This window comes from Equus asinus, chromosome 4 (genome assembly GCF_041296235.1).
Source record: "Equus asinus isolate D_3611 breed Donkey chromosome 4, EquAss-T2T_v2, whole genome shotgun sequence".
NCBI lineage: Eukaryota > Metazoa > Chordata > Mammalia > Perissodactyla > Equidae > Equus > Equus asinus.
In genome coordinates, this window is record NC_091793.1 from 12,114,148 (window position 1) to 12,135,130 (window position 20,983).

Sequence of the window (20,983 nt, forward strand, 5' to 3'; positions counted from 1 at the left end):
CCCAGATGTGACGCATGCCCAGCTGTCCTGCAGCCAGCAATGCCCTTTCCATCTCATTCCTATCCCCAGGATTCCCTGGAAAATCCCACTCCTCTTCCAGGGTTACCCTCCTAGACACCCCCTCTCTGAGCAGAACTGACCATACTTCCCTGTGCCACCGTGGAGGCCAAGCCCACTTTGAGCTCACTGACCACAATGCTTGTTTCAATGCCCACTGCGCTTGCCACCCCCAACACTATGAGTCTGTGTCCCCATGCCTGACAGGGCACTTGACAGCGTTACATCATGAATGGGGTGAGCAAACGAAGACAGGTCTGCCTTCAGATCTCACCGCCGGGAGGGGGACAGACGTGCACACAGATCACGGGCTGGCTTACTCCCCACATCACTCTGGGCACTCACTCCCGCTCACACCCCTCCCCGCAGAACGACGCGCAGTGCTCCCACCACACATGCTGCACACAGCGCACTGCACACCACACACGGCTCGCGGCGCGCACTGCACGCCGCTCACACCTCGCAGGCTACACACACTGTACGCATCGCTCACTGCGCTCGCCGCACACAGGCCCCATCGCTTCCACACTAACTCCTCCCGTCCGTGCTCCTCACCGCCGTGCCCTTCACGGCTCCTGTCTCGGAGCTTGGTGGTCGCGCCCCGCGCGCTCTCCTCCCGCCCCGGCCGCGCGCCCCCGGCCCGCCGCTCACCTCCAGGTAGGGCAGGGGCGTGTCCAGGTTGGGCGGGTACTCCCGCAGGAGCCGCTCCTCGTCCAAGAACTTGCCGGCGCGGCCCCGGGAGGGCGGCTGGAAAAGCCCGTAGTTGAGCGCGTCCTGGAGGCTGTGGTTGAGGGCGCAGAGCACGCGCTGCTTGGCGGCCCACACGGGCGCGCCCGGATCCAGGCGCAGGCACTTCTACGGCGGAGTGGGCTCATGAGCGCGGACGGGCCCCGCCCGGCCCCGCGCACGGCCCCGGGTGTCCGGGCCCCCGCGGGAGTCCGGGACTCCGGAGCCCATGCCGCGGACCTGTGCCTCCGCGTCCGGCGGGGGAGGCCCCGCCCCAAGGGCGGGGTTTCCCCGGGCCCCGCCCCCGCCCGGGCGCTGGGGAGGGTCCCCGCGGAGGCGGCGGGGGAGGGGTGAGTAGCCGCAGCCCGGGGTCTCCCGCGCCCGGCTCGGAGCGGGCGGGCGGGTTGGGGGCTGGGCGAGCAGGGCCAGGACCGGGCAGCGGGGCTCACCGTCTGCTGCAGGTCCGGGATGCCGACGCGCACGACCACGGCGCTGGACCCGGGGCCGTCCATCCCCGCGCCGGGGCCGGGGCCGCTCGCGGCCGGGAGCGGGGCGCACGGAGGCTCCGCGCGGCGCCCCGGCCCCCCCTGACCCCCCGCCGGAGCCCCGTCGGCCGCGCTGCGCGGGAGGGGGCCGGGGGGGGCCGGGGCCGGGGCCGGCGCGGGGGACAGCGGCGCCGAGGGCTCCGCAGGGGCGGCGGCGGCGGCGGCGGCGGCGCGACTCAGCTGCATCGGCCCCGGCTCAGCTCGGCGCCTGCCTTCCCCGGGGGCGGGGGCGGCGGCGGCGGGGGGAGGGGGCCTGAGCCGGGAGGGAAGCGGGGGTGGCAAAGGGGCCGCGCCGGAGGCGGGGGCCGAGAGGGCTCGGGGCCAACCGGGGCGCCGGGGGCGAGGGAGACTGTGCGGGGTCCCGGGGCGAGGTGGGAGGGTTCGGCGGGGGCCCTGGGGGCTGTGCCAGGGGTGTGGGGAGTCCTAGGCCTCGGTGTGGGGGGAGTGGCTGGGCAGCGAGGGCCTCACCGCCCTTGGGCTGCAGGCGAGCCTCCGCGGACCACTGAGCGAGATACGGCGAGGAGGGGTCCTGGGCCTGGGGTGGGGGCTGCGTTGGGCACAAGGACCAGCGGCAGGGCAGGAAGGGGAGAGAAAAACAGGAAAATTAATTTCCGTGGGTGGCAGCTTCTCCCCTACTCTATCGACCTCCCCACCCCACCCCATTCAAGGCCCGGGGGAGACGACGGGACCAACCCTGCCCCAATCCTGGGGGTGGCACGGTGGGGACGTCCCGGCCGGGGAGGGGCAGGGGGTTTCCTACAGCCAGAGCCAATTAACCCTCCGACTTAACCCCTATGGCCCCGCCAAACAGTATTCAGCGCGGTTACCCCACCTCCAGCCGAGTTTAGGGAGTTTGCTCCGGACTCTGAGGCCTGCCTCCCCTCCCCCTCCCCAGGCCCCCTGGTCCGCCTAGATCCGACGCCTATAGCCCCCTCCCTGTCACCTTAGCGACAACAGGATGGGGGCGCGACCTATGAGGTAGGGCTTAGGGGAGGGGGCGCTACTAGTCTCCACCTGCAAGGGGAAGTGAATTTTAGTTTTACGCGTTGTCGTGGCAACGCGGGAGGGGGTGATGAGTGGGTGGAGGAGCCGAGAGCGCAGAGAAGAAACTGGCTCAGGCACCACCGCCCCATTGGAGCATGCCAGGCCCCCCGACACTCATAAGCTTCACAGAACTACCCCAGTGGTGCGAAGTCCTGTGCCCCCAAGACCCCCAGAGCAAAAAACAGCGCGAAACGTCAGCATATCCTTGATCTCCGAAGAAACAGGTGCTGACTCCCGCAGAACTCCACCAACATGCTTTGACTCCCCCCCAAAGAACAGGCCCTGACCCCCCCATAGCGGAACCACTCACACTCTCACAGGACACACGATAACTTTCACAGAACAACCCAGCATGGGGACACCGTCTGGTCCCTAGTTGAAAACAGCCCCTGACCCCCAGCCTGCCCACTTTCTCCAAGAGCTGCCCACGATCCCCTGAACCTCCCAGAAATAAACTTGAATGAACCCACACACACAGAGAAAACCTCCCTACCCCTCCCCACGACAACCTGGAAACACCTTAACCCCACACTAACAGTGCTTGACACCTCCTCCAAGAACAGCCCCCTCCCCACAGCCACCTTGACCACTACATGCCCACCACCAAGCACCCCCACCCAATGCCCACCCCGCTACCCCCAGAACAACCTCTGGTTGATCCTGGAGCGGGGCCCCTCTTCCTAAACACCAGCCCTGACCCCTGAGGGAGCCCTGGCTCTCTCCTCCCCCATTCACCACCTCTTTAGGAATAATCTCTGCCTCCCAGGACTCCACTGACCCCGCAGAGTCGAATCTCCAGCGCTGTCTGTGGGTCAGGTCCTGCTTTCTCCCCAAGCCAGGGCGGACCCTCCCAGCTCGGAAGTGTGGCCCCAGGATGCCCAGACCTCCCACCCCTCTGTGCAGGCTCTTCCCAAGGCCACTGGCCCGGCCTGGGGGGAGCCAAGGGTCCCCTGGGGGCTGGGGCAGGATGGGAGGGGTGGGGAAACGGGGAGGGGGGGGGTGGAGGGAGCAGGAAGGGGCAGTCAGGAGCTCACTTATCTGCAGGAAGCACCTTGGGAAGCAGAGGTTTGGATTTCCCGTAGTCCAGCCCTGGAGAGAGGAAACTAGTGCTTCCCGGCCCCTCTCGTGTCTCCACCACCTTCCTGCCTGTCTCTCCCCTCCCCGTGTCACCCAGGCCCCCACCTCCCTACCCAGCCAAGAGCACCCCACCCCCACCCTGCCCTTCCTGTGTCCCTCCCACCACAACGTCCACCTTTACTCCCAGCTACCAACCTTCCATCCCTCTGTGGCCAGCTGTAAGGCCAGGAACATGCTCCCCAATCCTTGTTTGGGATGGAACGGAAGGAAGGGGCCAGGGCCTGGAGGAGCCTGCACCTCTCCCCACACCAGACTCAGAGCAGCCCTGGGCCTCTGTGCTCTCTCTACAAATCTGCCCTTGGCCTAGATGGCCACACGCCCACCTGCTATCCAGCCTGGACCTCATGGGGGACCCTTCAGCCTCCCCAGGCCTCCCCCTACCAACCCCCTGTCCTGGGTGGATCCAGCGACCCCACTCTAGTCCTGCACCATGGCTGCTGAACATTTGGATGAAAACATCACATCTTTGCTCATCAGCAACCAGGAGATTCATGGTCTCCAGGCTCAGCTGGGCCTGCACCGCCCAGGTAGGTAGCAGAGCCATCGCTCGGTTCTGAGTCCACAGAGTGCCTGGCACATAGAATGGGCACATATGAGCAAATCCAAGTCTGCAGCACTCCCCCACTTCGCCACCACCCCGGCAAACAGCAAAAATAACAACACTCAGAAGCACTTTACCCACATTACATCCTTCCATCCCTGCAACATGGTGGGTTTACAGAGGAGGAAACCAAGAGACAGGGGTGTCTTTGCCCTTTATTTTGTTGAGAATAAAAGAACCCCAGGCTCCTCACCACCTCCCCTATACCTTCTGAGCCACCCTCCCTCAGAAGGTCCATGAGACTCAGACTCACCTCCCCGGCAGGGTATCCCTTTGCCTGACCCTGCCCACCTCCCTGGCCCAGCCCCGCCCCACTCTGCTCTCCTATCTCTGTCCTCGAAGGTGAGGATTCACCAGACCCTATGGCCCCTCTGCTTCCCCACTGCTTCCATCCAGGGCCAAGATTCCAGACAGATCCATCTTCTCACCATTCCCACTTCTTCCCCACATTCTCCCACCTCACGCATTCAGACACAGACAGATGTCATAGGGTCTGGGCGAGCTCACGTGGGCAAAGCGCTCAGATCAGTGCCTGACACAGGGGCACTGCCCTGGATGGACTGCCCACCACCCTGCAGCTGCCCCCAGGCCGACAGGACACTGCAAAACCCCAACTGCCTGTGGCTTCTGCTTCAGCATTCACTCAGCCCTCTGATGCCCAATGCCCATACCCTCATGGTCTCAAGCACCCTCCTTTGTGGTGGCCTGCACCAGCCCCACCTCCTGGCCCTCCTGGTTGGCTTTTCTCCTGGTGGCTTGTTTACTGCACTTTAGCTCAGATGTGCCCCCTCCTGCATCATGCCGTCCTTCCCTCCTTTTGCACTACTGGGGCCCACTTCCTGACCCCAGTCCCAACCCTGCTCTCCCTCAGCCCACTGTGGCCTGGTCCCCACAGACACCACCCGCTGGTGCTAACTCCACAGGCTGGTCTCTCTCCTGCCTCACCTGATGCCCTCTGGAGGCCTCACCCCCTTGATTTCTGTGACAACTCATGGCGGGTGGGGGACTGATGGGCGTCCTGCTCTTGGGCTCTCTCTGGCTGCCCTTGCTCTTCTCTCCAGCATGCACTCTGTCCCCAAGTGGACCCACCTCCCCCAGGTTCCTCCACTTCCCCCAGGATCCTCCACCCCTTACTCTGATCCATTTCTGTTTCATCTGCAGCACCTGCTGTCTTCTAACATACTCTGTAATTCACTCATTTGTGGTTTATTGTTTAGTATCTGTCTTTCCCACTAGAACCAGGCTCCCTGTGCAGAGGGAGCTCTGCCTGTGGGGTTCACTGATGTGTCCAGGGCCCTGGAATAGTGCCTGGTGCACAGGAGATGCTCAATGTATATCTGCTGAGCGGATAGATCAAAGCTCCAACTTTCATCTACAAGCTGTTCACACCCAACTTTCTCTCCAGATCAGACCCTCTTCCAAACTCCAGAGCAGTTTGTATGAGGCAGGAATCCTTGACTGTAAAAGTGTCTGCATCTTGTGTATCTTTTGTGGGTAGATTTTTTATTGCTTCTAGTTACTTACTATCTATCAGTATATTTAAGTTCTGTTTCATCTTGAGTCTGATTTGTTAAGTTTTACTTTTCCAAGAATGTTAATTTATTTCTAAAGAATCAGCTTTTCATGTTGTTAATCATCCCTATTTTCTATTTTATTTTATTCTGTTCTGTTTATTTCTCTCTGCTTTTTAAAAAATTTCGTTATGATTCCTTTTCTAATTTCTTGAGCTGGATGCTTAACTCAATTTTTCGTTAAGTAAAATTTTCTGGCAAAAGCATTTAAGGGTATAAATTTCCAAGTGCCCCTTTAATTATGTCCCTTATGTCTTGATAAGTAGTGTTGTTCATTTCATCTCGTTCTGATTTTGTAATATCAATTATATGTTTTGGCTTGAGAATTGCTGAAAAGCGTGCTTATTTAAGTTTTCAAATGTATACTAGGTTTTTTTGGAGGGAGGATTAACTTTGGTTAATGATTTCTTATTTTGTCGCATTATGGTCAGAAAAGGTGGTCTACGTAACCTGATCCTGGGGATTTTGTGAAGACTTCCTTTGTAGCTGTGCATGTGGCCCATTTTTGTAAAGGTTTTCTTTTTTTTTTTTTTTTAAGATTTTATTTTTTCCTTTTTCTCCCCAAAGCCCCCCGGTACATAGTTGTGTATTCTTCGTTGTGGGTTCCTCTAGTTGTGGCATGTGGGACGCTGCCTCAGCGTGGTCTGACGAGCAGTGCCATGTCCGTGCCCAGGATTCGAACCGACGAAACACTGGGCCGCCTGCAGCGGAGCGCGCGAACTTAACCACTCGGCCACGGGGCCAGCCCCTGTAAAGGTTTTCTATCTGTTCAGTAAGAATTGTTGGATGCAAGGAGATATGTGTGTATATATATATATATATATATATATATATATATATAAGTAATCTCCATCATATCAAGCTTGTTAATTGTATTATTCAAATATTCTATATCCTAATTTTCCATCTGCTTGATTTATAAATTACCAAGAGAGGTGGGTTAAAATCTCACTGCTGTGGTGGGGCTGGCATAGTGTTAAGTTTGTGCACTCTGCTTTGGTGGCCCGGGGTTCATGGGTTCGGATCCTGGGTGCGGACCTAGCACCACTTGTTGAGCCACGCTGTCATGGCATCACACGTGCAATAGAGGAAGATTGGCAGAGATGTTCGCTCAGGGCCAATCTTCCTCACCAAAAAAAAAAAAAAAAAATCCCACTGCCATGGTAAGTGGCTTCGGCAGTCTCTCCCTGAAATTTTGCCAATTTTGGTTTTATGTATTTTGAGACTTTGTTTTTAAATGCTAAGTTTTATGATTGTTATAACTTCCTGATAAAGTGTTCCTTGTATCATTATATGGTACCCCTCTTTATCCCTAAGAATGCTTTTTTGCCTTAATTTTATTTTTTCATAAAGTAATTAATTAATATAGCCACAGCACTTTTTAAAAAATATTGACCTCATATATCTTTTCTCATCATTTTCCTTTTACCCTTTCTATGTCTTATATTGTTGGATGTGTTTCTAGTGAATAGTGTGTGTACCTAGATTTTTTTTAAAAAAACAAACTTACAATTTTTAACCTTTAGTGGTATGTCTATTGTGACTAATGATATGTTTTCATTGACTTTTTTTAACTTTTTTTTTAAGGAAGATTGGCCCTGAGCTAAGATCTACTGCCAATCCTCCTCTTTTTGCTGAGGAAGGCTGGCCCTGAACTCACATCTGTGCCCATCTTCCTCTATTTTATATGTGGTGTGCTGCCACAGCATGACTAGGTCTGTGCCCAGGATCCAAACCTGTGAACCCTGGTCTGTGGAAGCAGAGCGCACGAACCCAACCATTACACCACTGGGCCGGCCCCTTCATTGATTTTTTTCCATCTTATTTTGTGTTGTCTATCTTTTTCCTCTGTGCTTCTTTTTTCCTCCCTTTCAGCCCTCCATTGGGTTGATCAAGTTTTCTGTATTCCCCTTTCCCTCAACTCCCATTGATTTGGAAGTTATGCATTCTCTTTTTATCATTTTCATAACTACACTTCAATTTTCAACATACATAATTGACAATGTCTAAAGTTAATTAGTATCTCTACCTTCCTTTCATGTAATAATAAGAATTTAGATTACTTTAACTACAGTCACCTCTCTCATCCTACAGGTTTTTGTCCATGTTGTTTTTACCTCCAGATTAATCATTCTTGTCATTACTGCTATTGTCACCATGGGACAGTGAAGCTTATTCAGCCACGTGTTAACTGGTGTCTCTACTCGCTGTTCCTTCTTGCATGTCACTCTTTCCTTCTGCATTGAATTTTCTTCTTCCTGAAAGTACATGCTTTAGAAACCTTTTTAATGAATGTCTGGTAGTGACAAATTCTTTCAGTCTTTGAAATGTTTTATTTCACCTTCATTCTTGAATAATAATTTAGTCAGTGTAGAATTCTAAATTGGCAATTATTTCCTCTCAAAACTTTGAAGATTTTTCTCTCTGTGTGCTGTGTTCTGGGTAATTTTCCCAGTTCTGACTTTATCTCACCAATTCTCTCTTTGACTTTGTTTAATCTGCTGTTATGTTAATCCCATCCATAGAGATGGGGTTTTTTTTAATAGAGTTTTCAATTTCAGTAACCATAGATTTTATTTCTAGAAGCCCTATTTGGTACATTGTCAAATCTGCTTGCTCTTTCTTTATATTGGCTTTTTCTTTTTTATTTAATTCAATTTTTAAATTTCTTCTTTTGTCTTTAATCATTTCAAACATATTTATTTTTTAATTTCTAGTCAATAGCTCTAATATGTGAACTTTTTGGTGGTCTAATCCTGCTCTTTGTGACATCTACCAACTCCCACTCATGGTAGATTATTTCTGTAAGAATTCTGTGGTTTGGGGTTATGAACTCAGATGGGCCTGTGTTTGTTGGGAATCCTGAGCAGCCTGGGTATGTCCCTCCAGAGGAGTACCACTAGCCCAGACTTTTTTATGTTAATTTCATGGCTTGGTGGTCTTGAGGACTACAAAGAGTAACATAATTCATACTCCAAAACCAATAGAGACAGGCAATGGTTACAGCTTCACAGGGAGATTTTCCCACAGGGAGACCACCACAAAGCTTTATGAAAATTGTTTAAATGAAAAATAAATGTGGGGGCTGGTCATGTAGCCTAGTGGTTAAGTTCAGTAGGCTTTGCTTTGGCAGGCTGAGTTCACAGGTTCAGTTCCTGGGCGCAGACCTACACCACTCATCAGCCATGCTGTGGCAGCAATCCACATGCAAAATAGAGGAAGATTGGCACAGATATTGGCTCAGGGCTAATCTTTCTCAAGCAAAAAAGAAAGAGGAACATTGGAAACAAATGTTAGCTCAGTGCGAATCTTCTTCGGGAAAAAAAGAAAGAAATGTGCAATAAGAATTATGGAAGTAGATTACTGAGTAAGGTTTTTGAGCACTACATGTCATTCTAAGTGTATGACATGTATTAACTCATTCAGTTCTCACAAAATCACTGAGCAAGCCCCTGTTGTCCTCATTTAACAGATGAAGAAACAAAAGCAAACAAGAGTAACTTCACTTGTCCAAAGTCACGTGTGGCCAGTCATTAGAGAAACCAGGATTTGAAGCTTGGCGGGGGCATGTGACCCAAGCAGAGCCAATGAGAATCCTGCCCTGGGATTTTACTTCTCATAACTGAGAGAAGAAACTCTTTGTCCACTCTTGGGATACATAAGAGAGATATGAACTCAGCAGCTGCTGGTAACCAAGATTCCAGCCTTGAGAAGAAAGTGACACTGAGAGAAATAGAGATATGAGAGACAAGAAAGGTTCTGAAAGGGTTGAAGTCCCTAAACTTAGTCCTTGAAATCTGATAGCACTTCTGCTTTTCTTGCACTTGGTTTCAAGAGCCAATACATTTCCCTTCTTCTGGGTTGAAAGTCCACAGAGTGGAGAGGTTGAAGGGCTGGACTTGGACCAGGTCCCTGGATTAGAATTCCAGCTCAGCCACCAAATACCCAGATGGCCTGGGAAACCTTAGCCTCCACCTTCATGTGTGCTCTGGCAAGTTGAGGACAATAGTAGGAACTATTTTATCCCCTCATTCGTTCTGGCCACGTGCCCTCCTTGGGGAGCTGGGTATGAGGCAGGGCACCTGCCATCAGGGGCTTACAAGTCAGCTCCTGACCTCCTGGGCTATTCAGCAGGCTGGATGAGGTAAGTGGATGTAAAGTGCTCACCATATGCCCAGTACATAGTAAATACTCAAATTTTTTTATCATCCTAAAGCTAGTTCAAATTTGCTTTCTGTCGTCTCAACCAGAGGTGTGCATTCTAATGAACATTCTTCACGTGTATTGGCAAATTTAGGGTGATGTGAAGGGATGGCTGATCTTTGTTGTATGTTCTTAGAAAGAGTGTTAGACATGAAATATTATTTTAGGTCTGTAGTCCATATGCAGTGCTATGCCAGCTTGGCATGTCTCACGGGTCTGGGCCTTGTACTGGTGCCTCTTGCTGCTGCGCAGGGTTCTGCCCCTGAGCTCAAAACTCCTGGTGACCAGTACATGAAGGATGAATTTAGGAGACATAAGACTGTTGGTTCTGAGGAGGCCCAGTGTTTCTTGCAGGAATGGGAGGTGTATGCAGCAGTTCTGTGGCAACAAGCTAATGAAAACAGACAAAATTCAACTGAAAAAGCATGTTTTGGAACCACCCTACCAGAAGAAAAACTTAGTGACTTTCGGGATGAACAAACTGGACAGTTGCAGGAGCTGATGCAGGAAGCCAGTAAACCCAATAGGCAATTTAGTGTCACAGACTCTAAGAAAGTGACTCTAATCTATGCAATAAAGCCTAACCAAGCGTTTTATGTTCAGAACCACTTAACTTCCATTGTTTTTAAAAATTTATTTCTTCAGCCTTTAGGCTTTGAGAATGCCTAGTGTTAATGAGGTATTGTTTTACTTGGAGATGTCATGAATGCTACCTGCAATGTGTAGATCAAGATCACTAGTGGGTGAAGCTTTACATTATTGAAGTAACAGTGCTTGATGGAATATGAATTTTGGACTAAACAAGAAAGAATGGCTCTAAAACCGACAAAACTGGGGCTGGCCCAGTGGCACAATGGTTAAGTTCACACGTTCCGTTTCAGCGTCCAGGGCTTCCCTGGTTCAGATCCCAGGTAGGGACATGGCACTGCTTGGCAAGCCATGCTGTGGCAGGCATCCCATATATAAAGTAGAGGAAGATGGGCACAGTCTTGCTCAGCAAAAAGAGGAGGATTGGTGGCAGATGTTAGGTCAGGGCTGATCTTCCTCAAAAAAAAATAAAAATAAAAAATAAAATGACAAAACTGTGGAATTTTGCCAAAGATTTTTTATATATAAATTTGTTTTTAATGCTATTCTTGTTCAAGCGTTAGCCTCATCGCTTTAGCTTCATCAGATAAATATATCATGATAATGATAGATGTGGAATTCCAACAAGGTTATTATTTAAACACAATGTCATCCTGAAAGTTTTATTATTTCTACTTTAATAATACATACATGACTATTCTTTTAAATCCCTTTCTCCCCTAGTCATTGTTTATTTACAATGAAAGGTTAAAAAGAAGCTTTAAGATTCAGTATTATACTATCATTATATAATAGATTATATATCATATAATTCATTTCTACAATACTTATTAACAAAACAGATTACCCCTAAAAATACTATTTTACCAGTGAAAGTAAAAGTGAAAAATATCTGCCTAATTAATTTCACTTTCAGGATTCCAGTTACCTTTTCGTTCAGGACTATGAATTTTGCCCACATTTGCCCCTCTTCCTCCCAAAGGTCACTCACAATTCAGTAACTATCTGGTTTTTAAATTAGTTTGGGAGAAAATACATAACATAAAATTCACTATCAATCATTTTTAAGTGTACTGTACAGTATTGTTAAAAAGAACAATGCATGTTTTTTAAAAATAAATCCATCCCAGTGTTGGAAGAGAGGCACATGAATTGAGGATGGAACGACAATTTAAAGGAATCTCTGGAAGACATGCTGCAGATGGGATCAGAAGATGGAAAAGCCAACGAAGCTGAAGAGTTGGCCACACAGCCCAAATGACGCGAGGCTGCTGGGAAAGGGAGCAGTGGCACAGTGGGGTCAGCTGACTCCAGCCACAGGGCACAGAACTACTCCCCAAGTACAGTGGAGGGGCTGGAGACACCCCTGGGCCAGGGGAGAAGTGGAGCAGCCACTGCAGGGAGGGCTTAGCTTTTAAAAAAAAAAAAAAAGGTGATTCCTAGCCCCTCCTTCTCCACTTTCTCAATTACAGGAGATCCCTGGCCTACTTTCTGCCACAGTCCCCTTCCACCCACCAATCCTGGCCCTCCATCCTGAAGGGAAGCCCCCCTGGGGATAAATCCCACTCAGTTCATCCTTTTTGTTCTGAATAGTATTCCATTTTAGGAAAATACCACATTTTGCTTATCAGTTCATCTGTTGATATCCATATTTGGGTTGCTTCCAGTTTGAGACAATTTGGAATAAAACTGCTATGAACATTTGTGTACAAGTTTTTGTGTGGACTCATGCTTGCATTTCTCTTGGGTAAATCCTTAGGAATAGAATAGCTATGTCTTATGATAGGTGGGTGCTCACTTTTTAGGAAATGGGCAGTCTTCCAGGATGGTGGTACCATTTTACATTCCAGCTTCTTCCATTTCCTCCACATCCTTACCAACACTTGGTTGCCTGTCCTTTTTTTGTTTTTTGGTGAGGAAGATTGGCCCTGAGTGAACATCTGTGCCAATCTTCCTCTATTTTGTATGTGGGACGCCACCACAACATGGCTTGATGAGCGGTGTGTAGGTCCACACCTGGGATCCAAACCTTCAAACCCTGGGCTGCTGAATCAGAGCACGGGAACTCAACCACTACACCACCAGATGGCCTGCCTTTTTAATTTTAGCCATCTTAATGGATATGTAGCAGTATCTCCTTGTGTGTTTAAATTTGCATTTCCCTGATGACTAATGATATTGAGCCTCTTTTCATGTGCTTATTGGCCATTCACATGTCTTCTTTTGTGAAGCATTGGTTCAAGCCTATTGCCCATTTTTTTAAAAAACTGGTTAGTTTGACTTATTGAAATTCAGGAGCTCTTTATATATTCTGGATGTGAGTTTTTTGTAAGATATGCTTACTGCAAAATTTCTCTAATTTTGTAACTTGCCTTTTCACTTTTGTAACAGTCTCTTTCAAAGAGCAAAAGTTTTTCATCATTATAGGATCGATTTTTTTTCTTTTATTGTTCGTAGTTTTTGTGTCCTATCTAAGAAATCTACCTACCACAAGATCACAAAAATTTTCTCCTGTGTTTTCATCTAGAAGCTATTGTTTTAACTTTTACACTTAGGTCTATGATTAATTTTAAGTTAATTTTTATTTATGGTTTCAGGAAAAGGTTGATGTTCATATTTTCCCTTTTGGGATATCCAGTTGTTTCACATTTTTTATATTTAAAAATATTTTTTATTGTGGTGAAATATATACAACACAAAACTTACCATTTTAATCATTTTTAAGTGTATAGTTCTGTGGCATTAAGTACATTCACATGCTTATGCAACCATCATCACCATCCATCTCCAGAACTTTTCCATCATCCCACACTGAAGCTCTGTCCCGTTAAACCCTAACTCCCCATGCCCCTCCCCCAGCCCCCAGCATCCACCATCTACTTTCTGTCTCTAGGAGTTTGACGACTGTAGGGATCTCCCAACACCATTTTTGAAAAGACTTTCCTTTCCCACTGAATTACCTTTGTATCCTTCTTGAAAATCAGTTAACCACATATATGTGGGTCTATTCCTGAACTTTCTATTCTTTCCCTTTAATCTATATTTATATACTTTCTCCAATACCACATTGTCTTAATTTCTATAACTTTATACTAAATCTTGAAATCAGATAGTATAAGTCCTACAACTTTGTTCTTTTTTAATTTTGTTGGCTATTCTAGGTCATTTTCATTTCTATATAAATTTTAGAATCAGCTTGTCAATTTCTACAAAAATAAAAAAACCTGCTTGGAATTTGATTGATATTGCATTGAGTCTATAAATATATTTAGAGAGAATGGACATCTTAACAATATTGAATCTTCCAGTGTATGAACGTGGTATATCCTCTCATTTATTTCAGGTTCTTTAATCTATCTCAGCATGGCTTAGTAGTTTTCAGTGTAGACTTCTCACACATTTCTGTTACATTTACTCCTCAGAATTTTGTTATTCCACATTATTGCAAATGAAAATTTTAATTTCATTTTATAATTGTTTGTTGCTAGTATATAAAAATATAACTGATTTTTGTATATAAACTTTGTAGCCTGTAACCTTGTTAAATTCACTTAATTCCAGTAGCATTTTTATAGGTTTCTTAGGATTTTCTATGTAAACAATCAGGTCATCAGCAAATAGCAAAATAGTTCCTCCTTTTGAATTTTTATGCCTTTTATTGCTTTTTCTTGCCTTGTGGCAATGGCTAGGACCACCAGCACAGTGTCATATAGAAGTGGTAAGAGCAAGCATCCTTGCTTTGCTCTCAATCACAGGTAGAAAATGTTCGATATTTCACCATTAAAGCATGGTGTTATCTGAAGGTTTTTTGTAGATCCCCTTTATCTAATTTAGAAAGTTCCCTTCTATGTCTGCAGAGAGTTTTTCATCATGAACAGATGTCTGACCCTCTTAAGGAACTTTTTTGAACCCTTGCCCAATGACTCTGCTTACATCTTATTGGCCAGAACAGGGTCTGGCTGCAAGTGAGGCTAGGAAATGTTGTTTCTTAGATGAGCACATTGCTGACCCCTACAAAATCAGGGCCCTGTTAATAAGGAAGAAGGCATAATGGATATTAGAATAGGCAACTAGCAATCTACAACCCTGGGTATATAATTCTAGATTAACAGTTACTTGCACTTCATATTTTTAACGTACTATTCTATTATGATCTGAGTTCTATTGTTGCCATTGAAATAAATGCTATTTTTAATTGTTTTTCTTTCTGTAGGTACTTTCTCGTCTTTCTGGCTACTTTTAAGATCCTGTTTTCCTTAATATTCCTTGTTTTCAACATGATGTGCCTGGGTGTTGTTTTAGTTTTAGTTGTCCTGTTTGGGATTTGTCATGATTCCTGAATCTGAGGAGCTATGTCTTTCATCAAATCTGGAAATTCTCTGCTATTTCTTCTTGAATATTGTATCTCCTCAGTATCTCCTATTAAAAATATATTAGACCTCATGAATGAACCTTGAAAACATTATGTGAAGTGAAATAAGCCATTCACAAAAGGACAAACTTTGCATGACTCTACTTACGTGAGATGCCTAGGATAGGCAAATTCATGGAGACGGAAAGCAGAAGAGAGGTTACCAGGGGCTCAGGGAAGGACAAAATAGAGAATTGTTTAATGGGCACAGAGTTTCTGTTTGGAATGATGAAAAAGTTCTGGAAATGGATGGTGATGATGGTTCTACAACATCGTGAATATATTTAATGAAATTGTAAAGTGTGAAATTTTTTTTAAGATATTTAAATTTTTAAATATGTTAGACCTTCTCATTCTAACGTCTGTAAAATGCTCTCATCTCCTAGTCTATCTATTTTGTATGCTGGGTATTTCTTTGGACCCATCTTCTAGTTTAATAATTCTAAGCTGTGTTTAGTCTGCTATTTAACCTGCCCAATAAAATTTCAATTATTATATTTTTCATCTATAAAGTTATATTTTGTTCCTTTTTAAGTCTACCAGATTCTTTCTTTTATTTTTTCTTTCTGATCATTTCTGATAGTTTCTTATTACTTATTCAGGTTTTCAATTGCATCTTTTTTTCTCTAAACATTTTTAGCACATTTACATGTTTTGTGATTTTAGGTTGTGATCTCATGTTTGGCTAATCCAATCTGTGGGAGCCTGGAGGGATTGTGTGCTCCTCCAGAGATGATCTGCATTTGCTCTGGCTAGATGCCCCAGTGCTGCCAACCTCACACCACTTCAACTCAATTCCAAACCACCTGGGTAGTATATGTTTAAAACCCACATCCATTTGAAGGTAAGTCTATACTATGAATTCTGAAGGGAGATTTGATTTCCATCTTGTGGTGAAGTCATTACAAAATCTTTCATTTCTCTTTCCTGGAAAGCACATTTTTTTCTTTATATCCTTTCACTGAAATTGTAGATCTTTAGAAGTCTTGACTTTATGTGAGAATCTGAATTCCAGTTTCTTATATTGCATGCGCCCAAACCCCTGTCTCTTGCTTTCTATGCAACCATTAAAACCCAAAGCTTTAAGTTCCCGGTATTGAGAATGTCCCCAATATCATACTTGCTTACCCTGTTGCTTTCTCCACTTCATTTTGTGTCTCTGGGGATATCCCTTGCTTTCTTTCAAGCTCAGCTATGCATTTAAAAGAATGCTTATTATATTTTAGTCAGCATTTCCAAGTACTTTGAGATAGAGGGGTTTTAGATTACATTGTTGGAAATCTGTTTTTCTTATTCAGCCAGAGCAGTCAGCACATGTAAACGTTTAATGATTGTTTGCTGGACAGATATTAAGTGAATGCACAAATGAACAGAAGAACGTTCTGCATTTTAAAACGTTTATTACACACACACACACGTGCACACACACTCACACACATACTCCAAAGTATGAGGCACTAGGAATATAGCAGTGATTAGAAGGGTCCCACCTGGTCAACCACGTCCTCTCATTCACTGAGGACTTTAGCATCTTGATCACAAGCTGCCTGCTCCCCCTAAGTTCTGACATCATCCATGTCCCTCCAAGTGATCCCTCACACCATGGCCTCCCAGTTCCTTGACCTCTCATCTCACTGACCATAAAAGCTAGGGTTTGGATGTAGACGACAGGCCCTGTATGGCCAGTCTGCGCAGAAAGAGATTTAATCCATGGAATTACAAAGTCATTGGAAGGACTGAAAGAGAAGTGTCTAGTCTGAGCTTCTAGAAATACACTCTCCCTCAATACCACCATAGAACTCGTTCCCCAGGGAGTTACTCTTTTTGCCACAGACAGCAAACTGAGGCATCAGAAAGCCCATGCCCCAACTGCTGGCTACAACAGACCACCCTCTCAGCTGAGGTCTGTATTTCTCAGCCCCTTTTGCATCTAGGTAAGGCCATGTCATAGAGTTCTGGAATCAATTTAGGTAGAAATGATCTGTGCCCCTCCTAGGCCTGACCCATAAATACCTCCTACTTGATCCCTGGATACTCTCTCTTCACCCTCCTGCTGGCTGGATGTGGGCATCCAGGATGACCTTAAATCCACATGTCCAAAATGGCAGCTCTTCCTTTGGCCTGGGCCCCCAAATGAGTATGGAGTCCCCCATTCCTGCCCATGTTGCAAACTGGACTTTCTGTGAGTAAGAAATAGACATCTAATGTATTAAGTCATTGAGATTTGGGGGTTTATCTGTCAAAGTAGCTGGTGTTTCCTCAACCAACATAGGAGGGGAACTCCAGGAGCCTCCATTGGGCTTCCCACCTTGAGAGTCCTTGCCTGGATCAGCAGGTAGTGTTGTACTGGCCAGCTGGTCAATATATCTATTCAAATCATATGTTTCAGTACCAGGGAAATTAATACAAGATAGATTCACACACCCACTGTGTCCATTGTGAGATGGACTGTGGCTCAAAATGCATGTCTCACCTAACCTCCAAAGCCCCCCTCTCATCAGTGGACTACAGGGGCATCAGTGTCTGGGAAGTGGCAGTAGCTCAGAGCCAGTGGCCAACAACGCCTGCGAGCCAGGATGTCCCTTCCCCCAGTGTGTGGCCATCCTGGCCAAAGACTGCACCTCCCTGCGGGGGAAGCCAGGGGGAAGACTTAGTACAGCCTTGAGTATTTCTGCCAGGTCTTTCCCTCCAGCAGACAGCTCCAGGTCTGCGAGTGACTCATGTCCAGGAATTGGAAGAGGAGCTATGACTCTCCTGCATTATGAGTCAAGTCCGGGCCATGTTCCTGAGACCCAGGGTCTTTCCACCACTGCCCCCACCTCCACTGGCACTGCCCTCTGTTTTTGTCTTGGAGGGTGACTCCATGACCAATGAACCAAAGGTCTCTGAGGCCACACCATTTTGCTTGACCATGATGATGACCACACCTGCCTGGACACGTGGTCCCTGCCACCCTGTTATCTCTTCACCCCATTTCATTTCCACCCTACAATGCCCAGCCCCCCAGAGCCTCTCAAGGGTGTTGTTGCTCCCCTCCCTACTCCAAAGTATACCCTTGAATGTCTTAGTGAGGGGGTGTCCTCCGGGCACTCTCAGAGGACAGTTAGGGGACAACTGAGCAGGTCAAGAACAATACATTCCTATCTCTCTTGACCTTTGGATACCCTTTTTCTCCATTAAACCAAGGAGTTTCCAGCATCTCAGCTTCATTCTCATGGGCTGTCAGGAGCCTGGTTTTAATTACCAAAGAGTCAACACCACCCAGCCCTTCAGATCTAGAACCTATGCTCACTGTCACTTCTGCCTGATTTAGGATCGTCTTCCTCCAATGTCCACTCCTCAGAACTTTGCTGAAGGAGATTTGCAAAATGGTGCAATTATCTTCGTGTCCAAGCCTTCTCTTCTTGTGGTTACTTTAAATTGCCCCTGTTCTGCCCTGGAATGCTGGACTATGACTCACCTAGGCGCTTGCCCTGCATTCTTTGCATTCCTCAAGCCCTTGGACCCCTGCACTGGCCGCTGCCTCTCACCCCACGACAGCTGGACCTGGACCAGGCCCTGCAGTGGGGCGTCCTGACTGCAGTAGACACTGAATCTAGAGTCTGCTGCCTGCAGCCACTTTGGGAACCAAATATTGGATCTGCTCAAGAAGATGTTCTTCTTGAGCTCCAACTAGTTCCTTGAAAGCACTGGAAAGGAAAAATTGTCCCACATCTGGTCTGGGCAGAGCTTTCTTCTGAGAAGAAATTAGTGTTCCTAATAAAATGCTCATGCAATGATCTGATGAACTTTAATGAGGGTATGTCATTTTGGGGAACTAATTACCCAACCAGCTGAGTGACATTCATGGCGAGTGATCTGTGACCAGAGGTTGTTTCCGTGTCTAGTCTGACGGTGATTCTCCTTCCTGCCCTGGATGAGTCTCTGAAGTGTTCTCTCAGGCGCCTGTCCCTTGCTTGCAAGATTGCAATAAAAACAGACCCCTGCTTGTAATTCAACTGTCTGACAAGTTGTCTTCACCTCTCCTCTTTATTGTCACCCAGATAACCCTTATCTTCCCGAGGCCTCAGCTAAGATGTCCCCTGTGGGAGATCCTCCCCAGCTGGAAGCTCTCATGGCCCCTGCCCAGCACCACCCATCACCCACATAATGACAATAACAGTAATAATAGTACAGACTTGCCACAAGCCAGCTGGGACTAAGTCTTGCCTCCCACCAATGGGATGAGGGATGAGTGGATACTACTGTAATCCTCCATTTACGGGAGCCCAGGAGCAGCAGCTCACACCTGGGCAGAGGGGTGGGAGAGGGAGCTTGGGGGTCAAGGAAGGCCTCAGTGAGAAAGTGACATCCCAGTGGACCTGAAGAAGAGGAAGGAGCCAGCTAATATGGAGTCAAGAATTCCAGACAGGGAACAGCAAGCTCAGAAGCCTGAGGCTGGAAGATGCCTACTGATCTGCAGTCATTGGAGCAGGATGCTGAGGGCAGCGCCACAAAGAGCCATACCACCTCACGCCAGCCACAGCACTCCTGAACAGTGCTTCTCCCTCCTGCTCAGAACTGAACCCCGTTTCATCAAACCTAGCATAAAATATTCAAACGTAACTTTCTCTGGGTTTTCATTTCCTTATGAAGGCTCCCATGTCACATAAAACTTAGAAAAATTAAACAAATTTGTATGCTTTTCTCTTGTTAATCTGTCTTTGTCAGTTTAATTTTCAGACCCAGCCAGGGAACCTCTGAGGGTCACGGAGAACTTTTTCCTCCACTACAATAGCCAAGGAACAGGGTGAGGGTCAGTGGAGAGAAAATTACTGAGGAAACATCAAGGATCAGGGAGGATTCTGGCTAAACTGACCTACCAAGATTCTTGTTAAAGGCAGACCAGGGTGATCAGGCATCAGCTGGGGATGGTGGGGGGTCAAGAACCTGATCAGACATGAGGGTGGAGGGTTCTTGATAAACTGACTTAGCAAGGTTCTTGCAAAACTAGATTTTACAAGGAAGTGCACAGATGGGCCTAGGATAAGGTTGTGAAGCCTAACTAAAGCTTGATCAAGCAAAGAATCGTTGTCCACCTGCCACCCTCCCCTCAGATGAGGCATGCACCTGCCAGCAGAGCCCCTCTGGAACTGAGACCAACCACATAGCCTCAAGGGGGCTGAGGGGAGGAAATACAACCTGGGTGGGCCAGGTTGGGGAGCAGGAACGTGCATGCTGAGAGCAAAGAGGATGGAGCTGACCCAAGGGGGGAGGTGGAGGCCTGGGTGGATGGCTTCCAGTGTCCTGGGTCCCCACATCAGCTGGTCCCAGGCTCCGCTGCAGAACGCCTTTCTGTGGGCCAAGTGTTCTCACTGAAGCAGCTCGCCCACCCCACCCACCCCATGCAGGCCCAGGAGATGGACACCTCTCTCACCCCTGTCCTAGGTGCAGAAAGACAAGACCCACACCACTCATTGCAAGGCCCCTTTCCTAACTGTGGGCGTTAGTTCCAAATTAGCAATGTCCCAGGCGTCCAGAGTCACTTTCCGCACCCTGGCGGGCTGCCTCTCGTCCGGGCTCTGTCCCAAGCTGACCCTCCTGCTGGCTCCCACAGCAATGCCAAAAAAGAACTCACATCTCCAAAAGACTCAGACACCTGCAGCGGCTTGGCTTTGAACAAACATAGCTGGCAGCACATGCACCCCCTCCCCCGTCCAGAGGTCAGGACTGGGCTGGCTCAGTTATCCCGTGTGCACACACCTGAGCAGCCTCCAGAAACCACAGGGGAAAGTGCCAGCTATTTGCATAACATTACAACCACAGGCAGCTCTTCCTGAGAAGAAGGGCAGGTCCTCCATCGCTTGCAGCTGAAAGGGAAGAAAGTGCTTTTGGTTGATTCCTTTTAAACTCCAATTCACAGCGCCAACCAGCTGTGATAGCTCCAATTACAGGTTCAAAGATTTCTGGGCCACAGAAAAACTTTCTGTCCTGGCCACCGACCCCATACCGCTCCTACGCACAGGCCCAGAAACCACACTGGAATGTGACGCCAAGGGGATGGCTCACTGGAGACTGGACCCTTCTCTTCCCCATGAGGTCAGCCTTGAGCACAGTCCTA

General features: G+C 47.6%; 1 protein-coding gene, 1 long non-coding RNA gene and 1 pseudogene across 11 annotated transcripts in view; 2 read left to right on the top strand and 1 right to left on the bottom strand.

The window, feature by feature from the left end:
* Positions 1 to 3,295, bottom strand: part of SHANK3 (SH3 and multiple ankyrin repeat domains 3) — a 64,615-nt gene extending 61,320 nt beyond the window's left edge. For 5 of the 8 annotated variants that reach the window (XM_070506627.1, XM_070506625.1, XM_070506628.1 and 2 more), the window contains exons 1-3: positions 3,151 to 3,292; positions 1,233 to 1,875; positions 709 to 912 (exon numbers count right to left, since the gene is read on the bottom strand). In XM_070506627.1, the coding sequence (XP_070362728.1) occupies positions 709 to 912; positions 1,233 to 1,514 (486 nt within the window). In that variant the 5' untranslated portion in view covers positions 1,515 to 1,875; positions 3,151 to 3,292. Of the gene's footprint in view, positions 1 to 708; positions 913 to 1,232; positions 1,876 to 3,110 lie in introns of all 8 variants that reach the window. The other 3 variants (XM_070506622.1, XM_070506624.1, XM_070506623.1) reach the window with 3 other exon arrangements.
* Positions 3,296 to 3,373: 78 nt separating this feature from the next.
* Positions 3,374 to 19,577, top strand: LOC123288467 (uncharacterized). Of its 3 annotated transcripts, XR_011502504.1 has the most exons (4): positions 3,374 to 4,036; positions 9,154 to 9,825; positions 15,550 to 15,727; positions 18,197 to 19,577. It is a non-coding gene; the product is annotated as an uncharacterized lncRNA (long non-coding RNA). The 3 variants fall into 3 exon arrangements; XR_006532167.2 differs by lacking the exon at positions 9,154 to 9,825 and having other exon boundaries at positions 3,399 to 4,036; XR_011502503.1 differs by lacking the exon at positions 3,374 to 4,036 and having other exon boundaries at positions 7,279 to 9,825.
* On the top strand, positions 9,814 to 10,887 carry LOC106845914 (succinate dehydrogenase assembly factor 3, mitochondrial pseudogene; annotated as a pseudogene).
* Positions 19,578 to 20,983: the final 1,406 nt, after the last annotated feature.